Source organism: Haematobia irritans, chromosome 3, assembly GCF_050003625.1.
Source record: "Haematobia irritans isolate KBUSLIRL chromosome 3, ASM5000362v1, whole genome shotgun sequence".
Lineage (NCBI taxonomy): Eukaryota > Metazoa > Arthropoda > Insecta > Diptera > Muscidae > Haematobia > Haematobia irritans.
This window is the reverse complement of record NC_134399.1, coordinates 223,241,976-223,269,741: the sequence shown is the minus strand read 5'-3', so window position 1 is coordinate 223,269,741 and position 27,766 is coordinate 223,241,976. Positions and strand designations below refer to the sequence as shown.

Here is a 27,766-nt window from a genome sequence, read left to right as displayed (position 1 = left end):
AAAAAAAAATGCGAATTTTTCGGAAAAAAAATAAATTTTCCTTTTTAACCGGATATGGGTATAAATCGGTTAATATCTCCGGTTCTAATTTTGATCTAAAAAGAGTCGCGGGACAATTTTTTAACGGATATATATAAATCGGTTAATATATATTCGGTTTTAAGAAGAAGCGCCTCCGAGGAAAATAATTTTTTTTAACCTGGGTAGTGATACAAATCAGTTAATTTTTACGGTTATAACAACAATATGTATATATAAAAAATATAAAAATTATATAAAAAATTTCAGTTTTTTTATATAGCGGATATGAATATAAATCGGTTAATATCTCCGGTTCTATGGGAATTTAACTATGGCGCATAGGTAAAAGTCAAGTTTTTGCAGTTCTTGATTGTAGACCTAATTATATTTATTTTTTTTTATAAATGTATTTTTTACTTTGAGTATCTCTATCATGGTATATGGCCTTGAGTTTGCTTGTAAAATTTGTTAAAATATAAATAAAAAAGTGTTAGCTTCAAATTGGAATCGGTTAATTAGCACCTTTAGCCCAAAAATCAAATCAATGAATGATATTGACAACAACACCACATTCGACGTATATATTTATCCGAGATGATAACATTGCTCAAATCGGGGTTTGAAATGTACTTTTATACACCAAAATGTACTTTATCTTCTTCGTAAAAGTAATGTTTGAAGTATTTCTTTAATTATCGAAGTGGTGACACTGTGACCACACGTGTATAAGGAGAAGAATGAGTTTCCCCCTCCTTGTACCAAAAACTCCTAGTTATAACGAAACAATAAATTAAATAGACGACCAGCTGATCGAACAGCAGTTTTTGGAGTCGAAGGATTTGGTCTCACTCACTTTACTCAAAAAAGGTACAAAGGTATCAACTTTATCAACCCTGTTGTGAATCCTTTCGAGCCCACATACATCTTACATACATACTTAGTACATACATATTTTTTTTTAATCTGTCCTGATGTAGCCATAAGTCTGGTACACATATTAATTATTACATTTTTGACAGTATATAGTGTGTTTGATTATTTGCGCAATGTTTTATTTCATTTCACCGCATAAAACAAACTTAATTTATTCTTTGACCATCTTCACTAAAGAATTATATACACACACACACACAACATCACATCTCACAGCAGCACACTCATTTCTCACTAGTATCTATTATTTTGGCATCTTCTAAGATTGCGAATAAGAATTATACTATTATTATTCCCTTATTTTTACATTTATTTGCATGGTCTGAATTATGGCTGTTTTCAAATATTTTATTGTGCCTTATGACCTCTTTTGTTTTACTATTTTAAGCACCTTTTTTGTACACTACGTTTCCCCGTCACCTTTTTAGGGGTTTGTTGCGTTTTCCTGTTAATTAAATCGTTTGTATTTTGCTCGTTTTCGGTTACTGATTTTATTTTTACAAGATACAACGACAAATTTCTTCTTCTTTTTTATTCCCAGGTATCTTCTGCTCTAGACACCCATAAACTTACCAACAAGTTTGAAGAAACTAGTTCGTGATTCCAAGTGAGCTAGCTAATTGTAGCGTATATGGTCTGCGTAGCAAGGTCAGCTATACAGTACCCAATAAACACAAACGTTTGAAAAAATGGTAAATTTCAAAATTTTTTCAAGCATTTTTCAAATGATTACAATTAGTAATAGTATTAGTAATAAAATTGTGAAATTGTTGAGAAAAAAAAATCGCGTTCTCAATAATAACAGACGTTAACTTCAGTAGTAGAATTCAACACATAAGTAACTGTTATCCTCAAATTGAAAAGCATCGCTACTCAATAATTTGTCAAACAATTTTCGATGTGAGGCAAATTAAAAATTAAAATTTTGCGAATAATTTTCAACGATAATTTGTATAAATGCTACCACTGAAAGTCAAAACCAAAAATTTTGGTATGTCCCTGCCAACATTTTAAAGTTCCATTTCATCCTCATCGCTACCACAGACTCGTAAGTGACATTACAACAATCGCCAACTGTGATGGGGGAAGCGTACTAAAAAGTATGAAACGTACATGAAAGTATTTTGTCATCACTATTGTTACATCCCTGCCAGCATTTCAAAGTTCCATTTCATCCTCATCGCTACCACAGATTCGTAAATGTCACCACAACCATCGCGAACTGTGATGGGGGAAGCATATCAAAAAGTACAAAATGTACATGAAAGTATTTTGCCATCACTACTGTTAGAAGAGCCATTTTATTTTTTGTGAAACGCTAAGCGCAACCAGCTTGTTATATTTTATTTAAATAAAAACGAAAATAAAGTTCTGAAAACGTAGATATTACGCTTAAAATTGTGAAAGGTATATGGTGATCAATTTTCGACTTTCCAAATAGAATAAAGTGATCGTTTTTCAAATATTTTTCCAGGCACGCTGTCTCCATCGAAAATAAACAAACTGGCTGATAGACGCTGCAATATGTAACTTGCTACTTCCCTGCCAGCATTTCAAAGTTCCATTTCATCTTCATCGCTACCACAGACTCGTAAATGTCACTACAACCATCCTACTGTGATGGGGGGCAGCATATCATAAAGTACAAAATGTACTTCATACATCTATTTTGCCATCACTACTTTTACAAAAGCCATTTTATTTTTTGTGAAACGCCAAGCGCAACCAGCTTGTTATATTTTATTTAAATAAAAACGAAAATAAACTTGTGAAAACATAGATTTTACGCTTAAAATTGTGAAAGGTATATTGGTGAACAATTTTTGATTTTCCAAATGGAATAAAGTGATTGTTTTTCAAATATTTTACAGACACGCTGCCTCCATCGAATAAAAACACTGGCTGATAGACGCTGCAACATGTAACTCGCTACTTGTAACTCTACCTCATCATTAATGCAAAAAATTATGTTAAATGTGATGTGATAGTGGTATAAATGTTATATTTTTCAGAATTTGTAAATAATTAATCAAATTATTAAATATCTAAACAAACGTGTTTTACTCGACCACAATGATTCTTTTACCACTATCTTAAAATGTGCTTTTTCTGATTGTTTGGAGGGTCTCTTATTGGCGTCGTTCTAAATTGATCTATAAAGGCACCTAATAATTGCACTCATGCGAAACCTTTTTGTAGTAACTTGGCGTGGTACAACTTCTCAATAGTGACGGCGCTTTTCCGACGAGTTTTTGATATCGTATATGATTGTTTTCAACGTACTGGGGATTCTCAGAAGCGCCCCCAAATTCAAAAAATGTTGGCAGGGTTAAAACTCAACATCATTATTTTATTAATGCAAAAAATTATGTTAAATGTGATGAGATAAACCGAAAAATGTTATATTTATAAGAAGTTATAAATGTTTAATCAAATCAATAAACATCTACACAATCGTGTTTTACTTGACCACAATGATTCTGATAATTTGCAGGGGTTCTTATTGGCGTCCTTCGAAATTGATCTAAATAGGCACCTAATAATTGCACTGATGAGAAACTTTTTCGTAGTAACATGGCGTGGTACAACTTCTCAATAGTGACGGCGCTTTTCCGACGAGTTTTTGATGTCGTATATGATTGTTTTCGACGTAGAGCCCCCAAATTCAAAAAATGTTGGCAGGGTATACTAGATTGTCCTTGCACGGGACGTTGTATATAGCTATTTCACCAAATCTTGTTAACTTTTGTTTATTTAAGTTTTTCTTTTTTCAAATGTATATTTTGCAAATAAATAAACACTATAAAAAAAAATGAAGAAAATCGAAGAACATACTATTTCCTAGGAAAATTTTTTCCGACAGATGTCGTTGTTTGAATCGATTTCAATATATATCATTCATCAAATCAATTGCAAAAATATCGATAAGAAATATTTATAATCGGTTGTTGTCGATTACCAATTCACCAACACAAATACGGGTCGTGTCACAAGAAATCTCTTCTGCTGCTGTTGAATCTCAAGAAAAATATAAGTAAAATTGATTGAAATCCTTCGAAAATGCGAAAATTCTTTGGACAGTGAAATAAACTAACAAATTCCATTGAAGATTGTTTTAATATTGTCGAAAAAACAAAAGGAGGAGGCTGATAAAAATGATGCAAGGTACACACATTTTACGCGAAGAAGAAGCATTTATATGAGTACAAAACAGCTATGTATTTTGTGTGTGTGTGCGTAATGTAGATCTTGATTCATACCAATATATTTTATATTTACGGTACGGATTTTGTATCGCGGATTGAAAAATTAAAATTCATCGGATGCTGATTGGAAATAATTTTTCATATTAATATAGACATAAAAAATAATTGTGATCTAATAACCAAAACTTAGTCGATTATACCCTACCCTTCGTCAATATCATCCCCACACACCGATAGAGAACGACGTAAATAGTAGTAAAAAAAAAACATACATCATTCATTACATGGGTGAAGTAATGTTAAACTCCAAGTGCTACAATTGGTCATACGAAGGATTTTAATAAAATATTAATTTCTTCATACGTTATATACGGTGAAAATAGCCTATTGCAAATTTTATTCTATTTTTAAATAACAATATCGCCAACTACTTCACAAATAGCTAATTTTTTATTAATATTTAATTCTTAATACGATTGTTGAAGAAGTTATATATTCTACTATCATCTTACAGACAGTGTCATCAGCACTCCGTCCACACCGAACTCGTCCCTGTCGTCACAGTCGAATCTTTATGGTTCGTCGAACACCTCGCCAGCCACGCCCACTCAACAGACACCTTTGGTAGGCAACAACAGTGCGACAACAGGATCATCGGGCCACAAGAACAGTCTCAAAGGAACTAAATTAGCAAGAAGAGCCAGATCATTCAAGGACGATCTGTTTGAAAAAATTTCCTTAATGCGTACAACTACCAACACGTTGGGGAGGTGAGTTGTGGATTTGATGTATGCCTTGAAACTCCCTTTGTATATGAACAAAATCCTATCTTTACAGATCACATTCTCCACAAAGTCCAAGGAATAAAAATAAACCACCACCGACAGCCGAGGAAGTGGCCAAATCATCACAATCGTTAGATTCACATGTCAAAGATATAACAAATGCTTTAAAGCATTTCAAGGAGATTATACTCAAGAAAAGATTGGAAGTTGTGCCTGGCAATGGTACTGTTCTCCTAGATATTACAGCCAATATGTTTTCGGGTTGGTATTTTTGCATTTATTTGCATTCCTTTCATAATAAAAAAGTCTATCGTTTATTATATGATGACTAATAATACCAAATATGTACTCTTGCCGTTTTAGTAATTCAAGCATACATGCTGGCTGAAAACAATACCTCTCTATTGTCGGCTACGCAACAAGTCTATAAATCGTTGGGGAAAGTCATCAAGCTTTGCGATGAGGTTATGTTGAGTGATGAATCTGAGGAATGTGCATCATTAAATGGTGATAATGTACGAGAAATTGTGGATTTGCTAGAAGAGGCTGTACGGGTAAGTTGTGAAAGGCTTCTGCCCAAAGTACTATTGTCTGATTTGCTTAAAATTTAATATAACCAGAAGCTATGGGTTTTTATGAAAAAGTAGCAACTTTCCTTGAGGAAAGACGAGTCAGTCTACCCTCATTAGGTTTTGAGCAGATTTTTTTTCAATTTGCAATTAGAATACACAGGAGATTTCTTGTTCAATATTAGCATATTTTATTGCACACAAAAAAGAAAATATTTTTTAAACTCAACCTAATTTCCGATTTTTCCTTTTGCCAAGTGCTCTTGTACAAAAGTACAAAGATGTACTGTAAGACTGATTTAATATTGAAATGTCTTCAATCACAGAAATGATAGTATCAATCAATTAATTGTTCCAATTAAAAAATAATTTATACAATAAATCCTTGTGATTGATTTTTGTTTCAATTAAAAAAATGTTGCATCGATTAAATTTTTAATTGAATATTTTTTAAAATTTATATAAAAATTTAATTGGAAAATTTTGGTGATAATGTTTTCTGAGTATCCTTGTTGTAATTGTCTTGCATCTTCTTATTGGAGTCCATAATTCTATCGGTTAAAATAAGAATGATATTTTATTGTGATATTTTGCTAGATCTCGAAATTACGAATATCTAATAACTGAAATCGAAAAATCGACTTGGCTAAATTTTGAAAAATTCGAAAAGTGGACATTTTCAAATTCAACATTTTTAAAACTGGAAAATCGACTTAAAATTTCGAAAATAGAAATGTCAAATTTTTCAAATTTTACAAAATTCAAAATTTGACGTTTTGTTCCTGATTGTAAAATATTATTGAAATAAATAAATGGTACAATTTAAAATTAATATAATACTAGGAATATACATTTTTAATTATTTGAATAAAATGTTTGTCTTGTTTTTTTTTTTAAGAACTTGGCAACATTGGCTCAGCAAAGACTGAAGGAAAAAGAGGAACTGGCCTTTCAATATGACATCACTGCAACAGAAACCCAAACGCCATCGTTGACCCCTACAAATAATTCACACAATTTGTTAATGCGTCCATCTGTAGAAGGTTCCGTTCAACGTACTTCTTTGCCAGATATAAAATTGACACCAAAGTATGGCAGAACCTAATCAATACAAATGCATAACATTTTAATGAAAATACATATAATTTTACAGAGAACGAGATATTCTTGAGAAAACAACATCCAATCCAATACATGTATCTTACAGTACCGAAAATATTTTAAGAGAGTCCAGTCCCCCACCTAAACCACCATTGCCTAATAGGTAAATATCCTTCCGTTAGTATACACCTAATTCTTTACTTAAAAATCCATCTGCCTCCATTATCCAGACCACACAATCCTCCGCCATTACCACCAAAGAGAAACAGCCAACCCAATCAATCACAAAACAATTATGATACAAATACCAGCAACAATTCTGATGCAGAATATACCATAGGTGTAGACCAGTAAGATATAAATTATAATTAATCCATATGACAAGATGAATTTGAACCTCTTAATGTGGTTATCTTGTGCTATTGTTTTCAGTCTAACGGTACGTTCTTGTTCGCCTGATGAAAATTCTAGTCAATGTTCTTTAGACCACTCCCGGGAGGAGGAGGAATATCATGAATTCAATATGGCCTGTAGTAAGTTATCCAGTGTAAATACATTGCAAAAGTATAAGAAGAAGTGTAATATTAGTTTCTATGAAAATCTAATGTGTTTGTGGTGATAGGAGGATATCTTTTGTCCAATGTTTAGGTTTTATTATTATTCTCTTAAAATGTATTGTAATCAAAACTAAAACAAAACAAAAAACTATTTAGAAAACATTGCTGATGATGTGCAGTGTTGCGGTGTTCGTGGTGAAGCTAAAAAATCGAAAGATGAACCCAATGATACCAAGGAAAAAAGAGATTCTTCAACTGGTGCAATAGCTGAAATAGCAAACGAAATGGACGATGACATTTCCAAAACGGAACTACGCAAAGTGAACAATCACCGTCATTCAAATGAATCTGGTACTATGGTTTTCTTAAAAGTTTTTGTTGTCATAGAAAATTTGCTGTTTGTCTTTGAATGATAACCATTGAGTGGATGCTGTCGTTGACCTTAACTTTCATTCGACCGTTAATAATTTATATCAACTACTTCTCTTTTTCGTTTTGTTTGTAATGCATGTATTTTGTTTTTATTTGTTTGCCGTTTTAAGTTTCAATAATTGTTATAAAACGTTTTTTTTACTTATTTTCTCATTTAATTGTATTGTTCTTATATACATAGGCTTTCATTCGACTTGTTCCATGCGCACCTCAACACAAAGTTATTCGAAATACTCGTCTGATGTTAGTTTCCAATCGTCCACCAAATCGAGTAATTCCACATCCGATATAACGTATATGTGTAGCAACAATAGCATAAATGAGGAGAGTTTCCAACAACATCAATATCATCAGCAGCAAACAATGATGAGTACAAAGAAAAATTCGTCTGTGTGTATATCGAGTACTAGTACGAGTAGTATATCTGAAGCTTCGACAGCGGTGCGTATATCAAGTGAAGATGAACGACGACGTATTTCATCTCCGGATCAATTCGAGGCGGAGAAGAAACTACTGGAACAATTTCAAGCAATGTCAACCGCCTCCAGTACCAGTGCTATTTTAAAACAAACCAATAGTTTGGATATAACTTCAAACGAAGATGTACTATCATCACTTTCTAATGATAAACCACCAGAACTACCACCAAAACTATCACGACTTACGAAACTAAATTCGTATGACTCTGATACAATAGACAAGTGAGTAAAACTCTGATTGAAATAGTGAAGTAAATATTTTTTATTTACTCAAATTATATGTTTTAGTTCTACTGAAAAACCTGAATCTCCTGAGATACGGCGACATGTTCAAGTTCGCACTTTTGAATGGCAATCGAAACATAAGAGTTTAGATCCTCGTCGTTTAGATATGCCTGCTGTAAGCTGTAATTCCATTAATCTTGGTTTGGATGGAGAAGAACCACCCCCGTTGCCAATGAAAAAGAAACATAGTAAGTAATAATTAAAACAAAATATTTACCACAATTTCATTTTCATCATTATACACACTGTACATTTATCGCAATATCATATTAAAAGTGTCTTTTTCGTAACGCGTTTTCTATTGAAAACATAACACAAAAAAAAAACTACCCGTCAAAGTTAGGAATGTAATATGTTAAATTCTTATTGTTCCTATTAAAATATTGTGGTCAATAATTATTGTGATAATTTTAAGTATCAACAAGAAAATGCCCATTATTGTTCAATATAAAAAATGAGTCTATAGAACTGCTCTAGGATTGCATTAATAACAAGGAAATATAGAGCATAACTCTCTCTACAGTTGTTATTGATTACAAATTGTGTGATAAGAATAAAGGGATAAATCGAATAGCATGGAAATCGACTTTCTGTATCCTAAAATTTCTAATAATCATCTTCTGACTGATTTCGAGTCCTAGTAGATTTGTTCTTTCATTTTTATCACATTTGTTTGATTGCTACCAAAACAATACTCGAAGTGTACCACTTTGCCACCGTGCCCGCAGAATATCTTAGTTTTGTGTGCTACACCTGTAAAAGTGCTGTTAAATCGACACTGCCGCAGGATAGTTCCCCATAGACCGATCAATTGACTTATAGGTAGCCAAAAAAAAGTAAGCAATGCTGTCAGTATTTTTCTGGTTCTCAAATACCCCCAATAAGTTTTTGCTTCTTAAAGAAAATCTGTAATAATTTAAAAGTTGAAAATAGATATACAATTTTATGTCATACTAGCTGGCAAGCTCCAATAAAATCTTGATTTTGAAGTACAAAACCAGGAGACGGTGATCGTTTGCTCGAGAAATGAAAACGGGAGTTCAATCACCATTTATGAACGAAAATGTACTTCTAAATATTCAAGTAATAAAATTGGGTGGTGGATCAATTCCAATGGGCACCATCTTCATCATTCCTACATTTATGGGATATATTGTCCAAATCAGTGAGGTACACTGATAAGTGGGCCGAGTGCTCACGAAATAATTTCATGATTATAAGTTAGCGTTTGGCCCACCAAAAAAAATTCGTGTCCGCTTCTAACCGAAATGATGCATCTGCATCCCATTGTATGCCATGGAATAAAGTGTTTCTATAAAATATTATGAAAATTTTATTTCTATATAAAATATTATGAAAATTTTATTTCTATAGACAATTTTGTCAAAATTTTATTTTTATAAAATTTTGTCAAAATTTTATTTCTATGGAAAATTTTGTCAAAATTTTATTTCTATAGACAATTTTGTCAAAATTTTATTTTTATAAAATTTTGTCTAAATTTTATTTCTATAGAAAATTTTGTCAAAATTTTATTTCTATAGAAAATTTTGTCAAAATTTTGTTTCTATAGAAAATGTCAAAATTTTATTTCTAAAGAAAATTTTTTCAACAATTTATTTCTAAAGAAAAATCTTGTCAAAATTTTATTTCTATAGAAAATTTTCTCAAAATGTTATTTCTATATAAAATTTTGTCAAAATTTTATTTCTATAGAAAATTTTGTCAAAATTTTATTTCTATAGAAAATTTTGTCAACATTTTATTTCTATAGATAATTTTGTCAAAATTTTATTTCTATAGAAAATTTTGCCAAATTTTTATTTCTATAGAAAATGTCAAAATTTTATTTCTAAAGAAAATTTTTTCAACAATTTATTTCTAAAGAAAAATCTTGTCAAAATTGTATTTCTATAGAAAATTTTCTCAAAATGTTATTTCTTAGAAAATTTTCTCAAAATGTTATTTCTATATAAAATTTTGTAAAAATTTTATTTCTATAGAAAATTTTGTCAAAATGTTATTTCTATAGAAATTTTTGTCAAAATTTTATTTCTATAGAAAATTTTGTCAAAATTTATTTTCTACATAAATATAAATTTTGTCAAAATTTAGTTCCTATATAGTTGTCAAAATTTTATTTCCCAAGAAAATTTTGCCAAATTTTTATTTCTATAGAAAATTTTGCCAAAATTTAATTTCTATAGAAAATTTTGTCAAAATTTTATTTCTATAGAAAATTTTGTCAAAATTTTATTTCTATAGAAAATTTTGTCAAAATTTTATTTCTATAGAAAATTTTGTCAAAATTTTATTTCTATAGAAAATTTTGTCAAAATTTTATTTCTATAGAAAATTTTGTCAAAATTTTATTTCTATAGAAAATTTTGTCAAAATTTTATTTCTATAGAAAATTTTGTCAAAATTTTATTTCTATAGAAAATTTTGTCAAAATTTTATTTCTATAGAAAATTTTGTCAAAATTTTATTTCTCTAGAAAATTTTGTCAAAATTTTATTTCTATAGAAAATTTTGTCAAAATTTTATTTCTATAGAAAATTTTGTCAAAATTTTATTTCTATAGAAAATTTTGTCAACATTTTCTTTCTATAGAAAATTTTGTCAAAATTTTATTTCTATAGAAAATTTTGTCAAAATTTTATTTCTATAGAAAATTTTGCCAAAATTTTATTTCTATAGAAAATTTTGTCAAAATGTTATTTCTATAGAAATTTTTGTCAAAATTTTATTTCTATAGAAAATTTTGTCAAAATTTATTTTCTACATAAATATAAATTTTGTCAAAATCTAGTTTCTATATAGTTGTTAAAATTTTATTTCCCAAGAAAAGTTTGTCAAAATTTTATTTCTATAGAAAATTTTGTCAAAATTTTATTTCTATAGATAATTTTGTCAAAATTTTATTTCTATAGAAAATTTTGCCAAATTTTTATTTCTATAGAAAATTTTGCCAAAATTTAATTTCTATAGAAAATTTTGTCAAAATTTTATTCCTATAGAAAATTTTGTCAAAATTTTATTTCTATAGAAAATTTTGTCAAAATTTTATTTCTATAGAAAATTTTGTCAAAATTTTATTTCTATAGAAAATTTTGTCAAAATTTTATTTCTATAGAAAATTTTGTCAAAATTTTATTTCTATAGAAAATTTTGTCAAAATTTTATTTCTATAGAAAATTTTGTCAAAATTTTATTTCTATAGAAAATTTTGTCAAAATTTTATTTCTATAGAAAATTTTGTCAAAATTTTATTTCTATAGAAAATTTTGTCAAAATTTTATTTCTATAGAAAATTTTGTCAAAATTTTATTTCTATAGAAAATTTTGTCAACATTTTCTTTCTATAGAAAATTTTGCCAAAATTTTATTTCTATAGAAAATTTTGTCAAAATTTTATTTCTATAGAAAATTTTGCCAAAATTTTATTTCTATAGAAAATTTTGTCAAAATTTTATTTCTATAGACAATTTTGTCAAAATTTTATTTCTATAGAAAATTTTGTCAAAATTTTATTTCTATAGAAAATTTTGTCAAAATTTTATTTCTATAGAAAATTTTGTCAAAATTTTATTTCTATAGAAAATTTTGTCAAAATTTTATTTCTATAAAAATTTTTGTCAAAATTTTTTTTCTATAGAAAATTTTGTCAAAATTTTATTTCTATGGAAAAATTTGTCAAAATTTTATTTCTATAGAAAAATTTGTCAAACTTTATTCTGACAAAATTTTCATGGATCTAAATCGGGCGAAAGTTATATATGGGAACTTTAAATCTGAACCTTTATCTAAATCAACCAAATTTGGCACACTTTACGACACTCTCAATTTTGCTAAATATAAACTAAATCAGTGTAAAACTGATTTCATTCAGAAAACATACTTGTGTCAAGTCTGAAGTCAATTGGGCCAAAAAAGCGACCTAAACTTTGATCACAAAAATGTGTTCACAGACAGATGGAAATGGCTAGATCGGTCCTGGGTAATATTTTTTTCATGTGCGGTTTTAAATAGTAGGATTATCATATATTGCCTATTACGCGCGATATGAGATTTTTTCAAATGTTTTTGTTAGATATTCTTCGACGTTAAATCATTTTTTTTTTTTTTGGGGCGGGAAGCTAATTTTTGGAATACCTGGTCCCTAGAGTTAATAAATGTGTACTAATGCCTGTTAACTACCTGTATTGTCTTGTGACTCAAATGGATTTTCTTTGATCAAGTATCCGAGTAAAGGGTTTCTACATTTTCAACTACATATTTTCACTTTTTCAATTAATTAAAGATTTCATAATTGTATTTTATTTTGTAATTTGACACCAATTTATACATATTGGAATGAACTATTAATTTTCTTTACGAAAACTCATCTTTTAATCTTATTAAAGTGCAATTGTGTTTAATATCTATTTGATATGTCGATGAATTCATATGTGTTTCATTTTCCTTCAATGGACCGTATTGTAAATATTTGTTATCATATGAAAAAAGAAAATACATGTATGTATAGGTGTATTGTATTTCACAATCCGAATTTCGAAATTTCCTATCAATAACAGACCAACAAATTTAACAACATAACACTTGCCATCTTTCTATCAACAACTCAATCACTTACACTCAATTATGTTTACACTTTCCCGAAATGACATTCTCATTCATGATGTAGCAAAGTTTGTTTTCACAATATGTAACATTGTATAAATCTTTTGTACGTCTGTTTTTATTTCTCAATATCTAAAAACAATACTACCAAATAGTGTTTCAAAGCGTGGCATTTTCAGGTAAGTTATTAGATAGTTGCATTGAAAAAGCCACCAACTCCATGAAAGTAAAGTAGGCAATTCAAAAAAGCTTTTATATCCAATAGCTAATTAAGATATTGTTAAAATGTATCCTCAATGTTAATAGATCTGTAAAAAAAATGTATTCTTTCTTCCACTATTTACATATTAACCTATGTGTACACCAATTCTAAATGTTCTTTGTTTTCTTTCCTTCCCTTTCAACACGCAAACAGTTTTGGCATATATGGAAATATGTTCGGCATCTACACAACGTCATACCGTACATACTTACAATTTGAATAGAAATATAACACACAGCCAAACTATGAAGTATGTCAATATAGTGACTTCTCTTTCCGATAAATACTTTTATAATCGATCTATTTTTCAATATAGCATTGCAACCACTTTTGCCAAAGAAGAATTATCGGAAGCCCCACCAGCTCTACCACCGAAAAGTTGTAAACAATGGAAATGTTCATCATCGGCGACATCGTCAACGTCACCCATTCCACCGCCTACAATTATAACAACACCACCTCCTAGTCCAAAACCGAAACATCTGACATCGGATCACAGAATACTAAGTATTTCGGGTGCCAATGAAATGATGTCCACACTCTCCGAAGAGGTTGGTGATCAGTGTGAGGATGAGACCGCATTAATTCATTCACATGAATTACAAAATGTCTACGATACATCAGCTCCACGAACTCCAAATTCTCCTACCCTTGATAAAATGGGTCCTAATGGTGATTATTCTACTGAAGTTGAAGAAATGGTCAATTATAATAACTTTAATAGAAAGGTAAGGGATATGGAAGTATATAAATTTGTATTATGACTACAGTCAAATAGTAATTTCTCTCACTTAATTAAATCTATTAATATATTAAAATAAAAATTAATTTTAATTTGAATAAAAAAAAAGTTGAAGCTTAATTAAAATCGATAATCACATTTCAAATTCTCCCAAATACTTGTGCTTTGTTAATTGATTTAAGCACCATCTAAACTCTACATTAGTTGTCACGTGCTAATGCGTCTTGAGTCAGTAATTTAAATTTAAAACGAATAAATCCTATGTTCATATTTATTTTAGAGTCCATTAATTTGAATAAAAAAAAGTTAATGCTTAATTAAAATCGATAATCACATTTCAAATTCTCCCAAATACTTGCGCTTTGTTAATTAATTTTAAGCACCATCTAAACTCTGCATTAGTTGTCACGAGCTAATGCGTCTTGAGTCAGTAATATCCAAATATAAAACTAACAAATCCCATGTTCATATTTATTTTAGAGTCCATTGTCTACTGAGGAGATTAATCACCTACCCAATATTTTGGAAGAAGTTGATATAGCGCCATATTTAATATTTAAAAAGGAAAATGAAGAGGGGCCCGAAGTAAAAGGAGGTTACATCGATGCTTTAATAGTACATGCAAGTCGTGTTCAAAAAGTCACTGATAAAGGTTAGTATATTTGCACAGACTAATTCTCAGGACAGCGATTGAATTCATCCTTTATCTATCCATAGCATTCACTGAAGCATTTATAACAACGTTCCGTACATTCATAGCGCCAATTGATTTGATAGAGAAATTAACACATCGTTATACGGTATTCTTCTGCCAAATAAATGAGCAAAAGCAAAAGGCTGCAAAAGAAACTTTCTCTTTACTCGTTAGGGTTGTCAATGATTTAACGTAAGTTGCAAAGAAAATATTGTGAGAAATTAAACATAATTTAACAGCCTTCACATTTGATTTAACTGCAGATGTACTGATTTAACTTCTCCCAATCTACTTACATTGTTGGTGGAATTTGTTTATGAACTTGTATGTGCCGGCCAATTGTATTTGGCAAAATTACTACGTAATAAAATTGTCGAAAAGGTATTTCTGAAACAATTGCAACTAATTAAATGAATTTAATATGTTTTGTTGTTTTTCGTTTTTGTTATCCTTCGATTATAGGTTAATTTGTATAAGGAATCACGTTTGCCTGCCTATCCCACAAATGATATGTTTTCCACAGTTATTGCACAGCCCAGTCTTTTAGATTTCAAAGCCAATGAGATAGCAAAACAAATGACTTTACTCGATGCCGAACTCTTTCAAAAGATCGAAATACCCGAAGTGTTAATATTTGCCAAAGATCAGTGTGAAGAAAAATCGCCAAATTTGAATAAGTTCACAGAACATTTCAATAAAATGTCCTATTGGGTACGATCAAAAATTCTTATGTTAAACTGTGCCAAAGAACGTGAGAGATATGTTGAGAAATTTATAAAAATCATGTCACATTTAAAGAAGATGCACAATTACAATTCATATTTGGCCTTATTATCTGCCCTTGATTCTGCACCTATAAGGAGGTATGTAGTATGAAAATGCAATAAGCATACAATTGTTAAATTTTTCCTTTGTATTTTTAGACTCGAGTGGAATAAATCCATAAAAGAAACTTTGAAAAATAATTGCAATATAATCGACTCAAGTTCTAGTTTTCGAAATTATCGTAAAGCTTTGGAGGAAACATCACCACCTTGTATACCTTATATGTAAGTATTGAAAAGGATATACATAGCTTAGATAGGGGAAAAAGCACACATTCTAGCTCACTGGATATAAAAATTAAAATGATCACATATGTATTATATTATGTTATATGAATTTCAACATATTTGTAACTAAGTCTACAAGGTAAAAAAAATATATATAAAAAAATATGAAAAAAAAAACATTTAAATTCAAATTTGTATGTTAATAAAACTAATAATAAAACTATGTATTAGTATATATGTATTGCTATATCTATATATTTTTATTTAACTGTTCACCAATACACAATAATTCACAACTGCAGTCATTTAGCTTATCCAAAAATAAAATAATATAAAAACAGTTTCATTTCGATGCACTTCTAACTTAGAGAGTCTCGTCATGAAAATCACATATAGCTTTGAACTTTATTTGTAATATTTTTGTACGCTTTAAACTAATGTACGTATATTTTTCTTTTTGCAGTGGCCTTGTGTTACAAGATTTGACATTTGTTCACGTAGGTAATCCTGACTATTTAAAAGAAGGCGTTGTAAACTTCTCCAAACGTTGGCAACAGTACAAAATTATTGTAAATATGAAACGCTTTAAGAAATGGTAAGTTGCTATACTATTCATTTAGTTATGTGGAAAAGACGATATTTAAACTAAGAAAATAGGTTTAGGATGCCTCCTAATTACTCTTATACTTATTGTTCCCAACTATGTCTCTCCAGAGTTTTTCGTTTGAAATACATACAAAATGTTATGTATAATTGTTATTTATTTCGAATATGTTTATTTTTCAAGGCCTATAAGTTTTTGTTTTAATTATGATGATGTCTGGTCCTGAACAAAAATTGTATTTTTGACCTTAAATTTCGCATCAATTGGGCATCAAACAAATACTTGATTAAAAAATTAATTGATAATATTTTATATTAACCTTTTAATCAAACTAGAAACATTAAGTTAATGATTGCAATTTTTTTAATTAAAATAAATTTGAAACAAATAACTTTGTAACCAAAATTGGAAGACTATGTCAGTTAAAAAATTATGGATTTTTTTTTAAATTTTTAATTAAACATTTATTTCACATAAAAATTTTTTAGTCATATAAAGTGATTGAGGTATATTATAGTGATTGAAAAAATTAAAATGCATTAATTGCAATTAACATCAATTACATTTTTTGAATAGAGTATTGTTTTTGATGCCCAATTAAAATTGCGATTTAAACTGTCATTTTCGTGATTGAAGACATTTCAATTAAAACAATAATTGGATCAATTAATTTCGTGATAGAATCAGAAAGAGTACCAGAGGTCCACAGATTTTACCACACCAACACACACAATTAAAGACATTTCAATTAAAACAATAATTGGATCAATTAATTTCGTGAATTAGAAAAAAAAATTCTTTGAGAGCCACAGTTCCAGAAATATTATTACACCACTATACAATATACAATACCACTGCTGAATATTTTTTCAATAAAAAAATTAATAAATGTAATTAACTTTTTAATCAAACTTACAAGTCAGTTAAACAAATGATAGAATTTTTAAAAGTTTTTATTAAAAACTATTATTTTTTTTTTAATTTTTATTTACAATTTTAATTGTAGCAATAATATTTTTATTCAAACAGTTAAGAAAGTTATTGAAAATAGTTAAATTTTTAATAAAAAAAAATAATAATAATTTGATTATATTCGATCTTTTTTTAATAAAATACAAAAAAATAATTGAATTAACTAAAAAATAAATTGAAATTTGCTAATGAAATCATTTAATTTTTGAATCAAGTATTGTTTTGATGGCAAAGTAAAACTGCGATTGATACTATTTATTCATTTTTATTCAAACAGTTAAGAAAGTTATTGAAAATAGTTAAATTTTTAATAAAAAAAAATAATAATAATTTGATTATATTCGATCTTTTTTTTAATAAAATACAAAAAAATAATTGAATTAACTAAAAAATAAATTGAAATTTGCTAATGAAATCATTTAATTTTTGAATCAAGTATTGTTTTGATGGCAAATTAAAACTGCGATTGATACTATAATTTTTGTGATTGAAGACATTTCAAATAAAAAATTAACTTTTTAATCAAACTTACAAGTCAGTTAAACAAATGATAGAATTTTTAAAAGTTTTTATTAAAAACTATTATTATTTTTTTAATTTTTATTTACAATTTTAATTGTAGCAATAATATTTTTATTCAAACAGTTAAGAAAGTTATTGAAAATATTTAAATTTTTTTATTAAAAAAATAATTGGGTTAGATAATTTGATTATATTCGATCTTTTTTTTTAATAAAATACAAAAAAAATAATTGAACTAACTAAAAAATAAATTGAAATTTACTAATGAAATCATTTAATTTTTGAATCAAGTATTGTTTTGATGGCCAATTAAAACTGCGATTGATACTATAATTTTCGTGATTGAAGACATTTCAAATAAAAAATTAATTGGATCAATTAATTTCGTGATAGAATCAGAAAGAGTACCAGAGGTCCACAGATTTTACCACAGCAACACACACAAAAATATTTCCAAATTAAAAATTGATTGAATCTAAACATTTTTTCAATTAAAAACTTAATAGACGCAATTAACTTGGAAGTTAAAGTCAGTTAAAAAATGATTGATTTTTTTTAATTAAAAACTATTGATTTTTTTAATTAAAAACTTTTTGTTTTAATTTTTAATTAAAATTAATTGAAACAATATTTTTTTTTTATTCAAATAAAAATACTAAGTTAGTTACGTTTTTAATTAACCCTTTCACTACCGATGTCCACTTAGGAGGACATTCGAAAAAGACACCAAATTATATTTTCCCACTTAGTTTCGATTTATTTCTCGATGTTATTTTAAAGTAGAGGCTTTAATCTAAATAAGCATAAGTTAAAGAAGTTTATAAAAATACATTTTTATAAACTTCTTTAACAATATTTGTATTTTATTTAGTTTTGCTTTCACATACGACAAGATTTTAAATCTTATAATTATAGTATGTGGATTCAAGTGGTAGAAATATGATTGCACAAATTATTTAGTATAACATTAATTATAAATAAACAAGTAAGGAAAGTCTAAAGTCGGGCGGGGCCGACTATATTATACCCTGCACCACTTTGTAGATCTAAATTTTCGATACCATATCACATCCGTCAAATGTGTTGGGTGCTATATATAAAGGTTTGTCCCAAATACATACATTTAAATATCACTCGATTTGGACAGAATTTGATAGACTTCTACAAAATCTATAGACTCAAAATTTAAGTCGGCTAATGCACTAGGGTGGAACACAATGTTAGTAAAAAAAAATATGGGAAACATTTAAATCTGAAGCAATTTTGAGGAAACTTCGCAAAAGTTTATTTATGATTTATCGCTCGATATATATGTATTAGAAGTTTAGGAAAATTAGAGTCATTTTTACAACTTTTCGACTAAGCAGTGGCGATTTTACAAGGAAAATGTTGGTATTTTGACCATTTTTGTCGAAATCAGAAAAACATATATATGGGAGCTATATCTAAATCTGAACCGATTTCAACCAAATTTTGCACGCATAGCTAAAAAGCTAATTCTACTCCCTGTGCAAAATTTCAACTAAATCGGAGCAAAAAATTGGCCTCTGTGGTCATATGAGTGTAAATCGGCCGAAAGCTATATATGGGAGCTATATCTAAATCTGAACCGATTTCAACCAAACTTGACACGCATAGCAACAATGTTAATTCTACTCCCTGTGCAAAATTTCAACTAAATCGGAGCAAAAAATTGGCCACTGTGGTCCTATGAGTGTAAATCGGGCGAAAGCTATATATGGGAGCTATATCTAAATCTGAACCGATTTCAACCAAATTTGGCACGCATAGCTACAATGCTAATTCTACTCCCTGTGCAAAATTTCAACCAAATTGGGGTAAAACTCTGGCTTCTGGGACCGTATTAGTCCATATCGGGCGAAAGATATATATGGGAGCTATATCTAAATCTGAACCGATTTCGATAAAATTTGGCACACTTGACTATAGTACTAATTGTTCTTCTTGTACAAAATTTTAAGCAAATTAGGGTAAAACTCTGGCTTCTGGGGCCATATAAGTCCATATCGGGCGAAATATATATATGGGAGCTATATCTAAATCTGAACCGATTTCTTCCAAAATCAATAGGGATCTATTCTGAGCCAAAACACATACTTGTGCCAAATTTGAAGTCGATTGGACTAAAACTGCGACCTAGACTTTGATTACAAAAATGTGTTCACGGACAGACGGACAGACGGACAGACGGACATCGCTATATCGACTCAGGAGCCCACTCTGAGCATTTTTGCCAAAGACACCATGTGTCTATCTCGTCTCCTTCTGGGTGCTGTTGACCCTGTTCCACAGTGTGGAGCAGGGTATAAAAATATTAACTAATTGGGAAGTAATAAATAAAAAATAAAAAGTATTGAAGTATTGAAATAAACGAAAAATATGAAAATTTGAGGCAATTTTTCTACTGTATGTTTCTAGTAAATAGACATTCACACAAGAACTATAGCTGATACTTTTTCGGATTTTTTGTATTTTTTCTCACACTTTGAAAGATATTATAGGCCAAATAGCGCTTATTTTCGTAAGGTCATTTGGTCACTATTCAAGAATCAAGTTTTTCAGAACAATCTCATATAGCTCTTGAAGTAACTGAGGGAGGTTCTCAAAATGACAATTTTTGTTATACATGCTGTTAGTACTAGTAAAAAAGAAGAAACATTAAAGTTTTTAACATTAGGTTTATTTCGGTATTGAAAGGGTTAAAAAATTAATTGAGTTCGATAATATGATTTTATTCGATATTTTTTATAAAATACAAAAAAAAAATAATTTAATCAACTAAAATATAAATTTAAATTTGCTAATAAAATCAATTAACTTTTGAATCAACTAAAATAATAAAATCAATTTATTTTTGAATCAATTATTTTGTATGACCAATTAAAATATCATTTTCGTGATTGTAGACAATTCAATTGAATCGGAAATTTTATTTTCCGTGCATCACCTAGACTAATTTCTTTCAATTTGTATTTATTGGCCCAAGGTTATACAAAGAGAAATATTTACATAACATTGAATAAATTAATTAGTAAAAAATTCTTGATTAAAACAATAAGTGTTTTGATTAGCAAATTTCAAATAATTTTTCAATTGATTCAATTAAATTTATTTTTTTATAACTTTTTCCAATCAATTTTAAGTTTGATTAAAAAATGTATTGTTTCAAACTAATGTTTAATTAAAAATTAAAAAAAAAATCTATAATTTTTTAACTGACTTAGTCTTTCGAGTTTGATTAAAAATTATTTGTATCAATAAAGGTTTTAATTTATTTTTTTATAACTATTTTCAATCACTTTTTTGTTTGGTTAAAAAACTGAATTAGTCTTTCGAGTTTGATTAAAAATTAATTGTATCAATTAATTTTTTAACAAAAAAAAATTTTAAAAATTCAAACAATGGCTTAATTGACAATAATTTTTTTTTTAATGAAATCAATCAATCATCTGTTTAATTGATAATATTTTGGTGATATTTTTCTGTGTAAAATCCCATATATAAGGTTAATTTAACCCTTGTGCACTCCTTGGGTCAATTCGACCCAACATTGATTTTAAAACGTAATTTTTATTCCTTTAGTTATTGGATATTTTTCTGAAACTTTTATTTATCCATTACAGGGAGGAAATGTATGTTTTTAGAAGATAATAATAAAAATAAAATATTTCCATAATCCGCTATAATAATCCACACGTGGAAAGGTCACTTCCCAGTCAGAAAAAAAACATCGGAAAAGCATTGTAAAAGGTTGATACACGGTGGGGAAAAAGCGTTGTTACAACCCCATCATTCTACGGTGTATCGATCGTATTTAACAACGTTTTCAAAGCGTCATGAAAACAATATTTTATACTCTTTTTCGATTGTTTAACGAACGCTTTGACAACCCCAAAATGATAACATCGTTATACGGTGTATCGATGGTTTTTACAACCAATAAAAAACACTGAAAATTGAAATTGTATTTTTTAATTTGACTATACATTTTCCATTCAAAAAACCAAAGCTGCACTAAAAAAGTGAACTCTCGAGGACACTAAAGTCACTTTAACTCTATTTTAGCTCATGAACTTATTGTGTTTTGTGTAAGTGAGGGAATTACATCAATAATTAAATTAAAATAAGCTATCGAAAAGATTTTTCACATAAATATTAAACATTTTCCAGATCTTTTCCACAGAAGTTTTTGAGACCCCCTATAGGTGTATTTTCGCTCCCCTTGTGAAATCAGAGTTTAGTTTAGTTAAAACTTTATACAATTGCCTACATTTGTAAAATTAACTAAAATTGTTCTTCCTGGTAGGTTCACTGTTTTTTAGTGTACACCTTCAATTTATATGAAAAATGAAGGAAAATGCATTTTCAACGATAATTTTGTGGAAAATATACTTTTTAAAAACCGTCAATTAATTTTTTGTTTCAACGTTAGCTTCCAACGTTGTTACAACGCTCAATATTTATAACCATCAGGAATTTCTGACTGGGTTATCCAAGGAGTGCACAAGGGTTAAAGTGGCAGCCCGGTTTTTTTTCAGGCTCACTTAGGCTATTCAGGCCATTGTGATAAATCCCATGTATAAAAAAAAATAATTTCCTTTTGTTTCAAATTTCCACTACATGATAATTTATACACACTGCATAGCCAAAACTATTGTTCATAATTGTATACCATGATTTGGTATTGTATTTTACTTAGCTCCTCTTTTTTTTGTTATTGCAAACATTTTTTTTCAGCTCCTATACATATCGACGCAACGAACGTATTATAAGATTTTTTGAAAATTTCGAAAATTTTTTGGGTGAAGAAGAAATGTGGCAAATTTCCGAAACTATTAAGCCAAGAGGTGGTAAACGTTTAATTGTAAATAATTAATTCGTAATCTATGTACGTACATTAAGGAGCAACACCGGAGTGAACCGTTGAAAAGAATGGAGAACGCAAATTTCTATCACAGCAGAAAGAACAAACAAACAAAGAAACATAAATAAAATCCAAATTCTACAATGATGTGAAAATAGAATTTTATGATGACAAAAAGAAAACAACAAACTCTAATTTTACTTGCACAACGAATGATGTGAACGATGGGAAAAATGGTTTAATTTTAAAGTGTTTTATGAGATTAAATTTTATGCATGCATGTTGTTTGTTTTAGATTATTTACAGAAAATTTGTATAACCCTTCAAGTGATAACAAGAACTATGCTATTGTAAGCGGAAATAATGTTCAGTGTAGATTATTAATTTGTAAATAGAATTTGTATATAATTTAAAAAAAAAAAATTGTAATTTTATATGATTACAAAATATCTTACATACATGCAAGACGTTGAACGTTATATTATTTTTAAAAATTTGCAATATATACCATTTTCCAATTTCATCGTAGCTTCGAACCAATGCTTAAATGAAGCCTCTCAAACTTCATGAGAGACAATTTTCAAATTTCTAAATACATTTATTAGATTTTCTGACCAACCTACCAATCAGATATACCTGATACCAATCCTAAACTTATGACGGAGTAAATTTTAAATATTTGCAATGCTTAAATGAAGCCTCTCAAACTTCATGAGAGACAATTTTCAAATTTCTAAATACATTTATTAGATTTTCTGACCAACCTACCAATCAGATATACATGATACCAATCCAAAATTTGTGACGGAGTAAATTTAAAAATTTTTTAAAAATTTGCAATATATAGTTTTTTTCCAATTTCAGCGTAGCTTCGAACCAATGCTTAAATGAAGCCTCTCAAACTTTATGAGAGACAATTTTCAAATTTCTAAATACATTTATTAGATTTTCTGACCAACCTACCAATCAGATATACATGATACCAATCCAAAATTTATGACGGGGCAACAAATCTACCAGAAATGACTTTTGGTAAGAAAAGAGAACTTTAAACTTGACGGAGTAAATTTTATTTTATTTTTAAAAAATTTGCAATATATAGCTTTTTCCAATTTCATCGTAGCTTCGAACCAATGCTTAAATGAAGCCTCTCAAACTTTATGAGAGACAATTTTCAAATTTCTAAATATATTTACCAGATTTTCTGACCAACCTACCAATCAGATATACATGATACCAATCCAAAATTTATGACGGGGCAACAAATCTACCAGAAATGACTTTTGGTAAGAAAAGAGAACTTTAAAAGAATTCGGATGAGTTTCTCCCTTCTCCGCAACCGTGCATACCTGAAAATTTAAAATAAAGTGGAACATTATCTTCCGGCCCGAACATTAAAAATGTTTTTAGCATCACTAATATCTACCTATCTTTGTTAGGCTTACGCTGAATTCCGCACAGAAAATTTTGTGCAGAAAATTAGTGCCTACAGTATGGAAACTTATTTTTGCTTTGACCTTGAAGGCTCAGTATTACCGATTATATTATCAGAGGCACCAGAAATTCATTTACATCGATTTATATTCAATAAAGTATATCCGTCACGGATATAATTTAGTTTTTATGTACTTTTTGTATTCTTAAATACAAACTGTTACATAAATATACAAAAATACTACAATATTTTCATCTTCGATAATACTTAACCAGAGGATAGACTACCGGTTAGTAAAACTTTTGTATGGAATCAGCGTTACGATATGTTAAGAAGACAATGAGAAGCCGGCCCTAATATTTATTCGAAATAGCAGCTATGAAGTATGTACAAAAAACAAAAATAATTTAATAATCTAATTTGTAGTTGAGATCATAGATAACTAAATAATAGATGACCCATCGGTGTCAAACGCGGTTTGAGAGTTCCCAAGATGAAGAATTAACGAAGAAAATAGGGGACATTCCAAATTCTCTTCGAGATTTCTTGTTTGAATTTTCCGATTTTATCCACAATTTGAACACTTTTGATACAATAAATGAATTATAATCATATTAAATATTTATATTTACAAAAAAAAATGCGACCAAAACGGCGAAATTACAAAATTTAGTTTTGAGGTAAACATAAAACAAAATGTCAGAAAATTCATTTTGGGAACTGAAACATTTTTGCCGTGGAGAGGGATTGGTTATCTATATGTTATTTATCTATGGTTGGAAATGGTGCACTGTTTCAATTTCCATGTGTGTTTCCAACTAGAAATTTGGCATGTAAGACACAAATAGATCCATATCCTCCACTCAGATCTATATTAAAGGCAATGAAAATGACCCTTTGTCAAAGTTGAATTTTCTAGAATTTTCTTTTCAATAACTACAAACAATTAAATTCCTTCATCTTATCTGTAGAAGAAAGCTTTACTGCAGTAGTAGTAAAAGATAGATAATATAACAAGAAATATAGATGAATGACATTTTGTGTACTTAGGTATTCGTTGTGCATATAGGACTTACGACCATTTTCATGTAGCTCCCCTGGGCTTTAACTGCCACTTAACAGAAAATAAATTGCAAATATCTTCTCTCCAGTTAACTCTAAAGGTGAGTATTAAGTTCGAGTTAAGCCGCTAAAATCGCTAAAGTGAAAACTAAATCAGTAAGAAAAATGCATGAAATTATACGTATTTGTTGCAAATTTTATTAGAACTTGATGGGGCAAGCAAATTTTCACAAAGTTTGTATTCCTTAAAATGGATTATTAAAGAAAAGTAATCGTGAAAAAATGACGTTTTTAGCGGCTAAACTCGAACTTAATACCCACCTTAACTGAAAAATTATCGTCAGTTAAGTTCCTAACTGGCATATGGAATATATATGGAAGATGACAGCTTCGTCCATAATACGATTTAAAAGTTGGTTAGTTAACGGAACACTAACGGAGCTTTATGAAAATGGGGGTTAATTTGTTTTTTTATTTAAAATTTTCTGAAAAGAAATTTGATTTGATTTTCAATCCATATAAATTATAAGATTTGCTCATATACCAAAAACCTCTCAGTGTGAACAATTTCCCTTCAAGCATGTATTGCAATCTGATTGATCATTTAAATTGTAAACAATTAAAATTGAAATATAAATATTATGATGCTATTTACAAATTAATAGTTTATATTTTTAAATAAAATTATCTGTAACGTTTTTTTTTTTTTAATACTCTACCATTATGTAAAAAAATTCTAACCACAATGTTTCCTGCTTTTATGAAGGGTTGTTGAAATTTTGCTAGAAAAAAAGCAATTGATAAAATGTAATCAATATCTGGCACTTTTCTAAAAAGTTGCACGAAAATACTAATTTTAAAGAAAAGTTTTACTTAGTTGTATGAATAATTTCCCCTAAAACAAAAAACATCATACACCATCCATTCACAAAATTAATCATACGAATACATATTCAATACATGGTATACCATATATATGTGTTTCCATTTACATACTCTCCGATGCCTTCATTCGAATTTCCAAGGTGTCGTTTTCAAATGCCATATTTACCTTATTACAAGTTTCCTATATAAAAGAAAAACACTTAAACTACAAACGGACATAACTTTCCAAAAAAAATAGAAAATTTAAGAAAAAAACACACACACAAGCCTACACCATATACCAAAAAGTTTAAAACACATACAAAAAAAAACAAACATGCAAAACAAAAACACAAAGAATCAAGACTGTCTTTTTAAATGTAAATACATACATACATAACATATATATGAAATATATATTTATCGTATATGTACTGTATTCATGTATAGTTCTGTTCTCGTTTCTAAAACTAAAAATCACTGCAAAAATTGTTATGGATCTTATTTTGTTTTTAATCATCTTTTAAAGAATTTGTATTTGTGCATTAACAAACAGAAAACTAAGGAAAGAAAGAAATCCAACAGGATATGATTAGGAAATTCCCTATCCCAAATTTAGTATATGTTTTGTTCTCTCATTTTTTTTTAAATAGAAATGTAGTATCTCCCTTTTGGTCCCATATGATTATCGATACAATTGTAACAAAAGTGTTATAAAAAAAGCATTTTTTATGTTATAAGAATAATATTTTAATATATTTTTTTTTTTTTTTTTTGGCAAAAGCACATAACTTTAATTTATGTATATATAAATACATACCTTTCATTGCTACTACTATATATTTATATTAATTTATTTTAGATATATATTTCATAAGTAACAATTATATTTTAAACAAAACAAAAACAAATAAGAACCGATTTTAATTTGTATACTCAAATCATAGAGACTTTGTTGTTGGTAATGATCATTGTCTATAATTAAATACTGTCGTATATAGCATCAAAAATCAGCACCCAGTAATCACCGCGCCTCTAAAATCACAACTACCACCACAAAAGCCTTCATTTTGTAATCATATATTTTTGTTTTCCATTTTAACTACATTAAATTGTTAATTTGTTTTTTTTTTTTTTAATTTTAATCCGTTGTTTTTTTTTTTTTGTGCAATTTTCCTTAACTCGATTCCTATTCCACCTCCTCTAGTACATAGTTTGAAAATGTCCTATTTCGAAAATAATACAAAACTACATAATAAAAACAGTAAAATAAAATATATAAATAAATTGTCTGTTGTTACAAAAAAAAAAAACACTACTATTTGCAATATTTACATATATACATATTCTAAAGAGAAAAAATAAATAAAACAAAAAATCCATACAATACGTTGAGATGAATGAACAAAACTATTTTAAGTATTTAATTACTTTGTTATATACTTAAACACAAAAAATCTGTTTTACGTTTATTTATTTGAAAATTTTTGCTATAAATATTGATAAAAACATTCTACAAATTACAGTATAGTAATATTAACTCTGTATTAAGTTACAAACATAAAACAAAATTAATACATATTATGGCATATTAGAACAAATTTACTAATATATCATCAATAAGAAAACAGAAAAAAAAAACTAAATAGATGCAGAAAAATAAAAACAAATTTAATGGATG

General features: G+C 28.3%; 1 protein-coding gene across 4 annotated transcripts; it reads left to right on the top strand.

Moving 5' to 3' along the window:
• The first annotated feature begins 3,938 nt into the window (after positions 1–3,938).
• On the top strand, positions 3,939–27,398 carry C3G (C3G guanyl-nucleotide exchange factor). Of its 4 annotated transcripts, none has more exons than XM_075303173.1 (21): positions 3,939–4,119; positions 4,675–4,930; positions 4,998–5,206; positions 5,309–5,499; positions 6,413–6,603; positions 6,668–6,778; positions 6,846–6,965; positions 7,048–7,148; positions 7,329–7,523; positions 7,786–8,305; positions 8,372–8,556; positions 13,147–13,170; positions 13,407–13,503; positions 13,570–13,981; positions 14,476–14,647; positions 14,713–14,881; positions 14,953–15,070; positions 15,152–15,552; positions 15,613–15,738; positions 16,205–16,336; positions 22,598–27,398. In XM_075303173.1, exons 1-21 carry the CDS (start codon positions 4,110–4,112, stop codon positions 22,734–22,736), a joined length of 3,879 nt encoding a protein of 1,292 aa, XP_075159288.1. In that variant the 5' UTR covers positions 3,939–4,109; the 3' UTR covers positions 22,737–27,398. The 4 variants fall into 4 exon arrangements, with proteins under 4 accessions (XP_075159288.1, XP_075159290.1, XP_075159289.1 ...); XM_075303176.1 differs by lacking the exon at positions 3,939–4,119 and adding an exon at positions 4,256–4,405; XM_075303175.1 differs by lacking the exon at positions 7,329–7,523.
• The last annotated feature ends 368 nt before the right edge of the window (positions 27,399–27,766 follow it).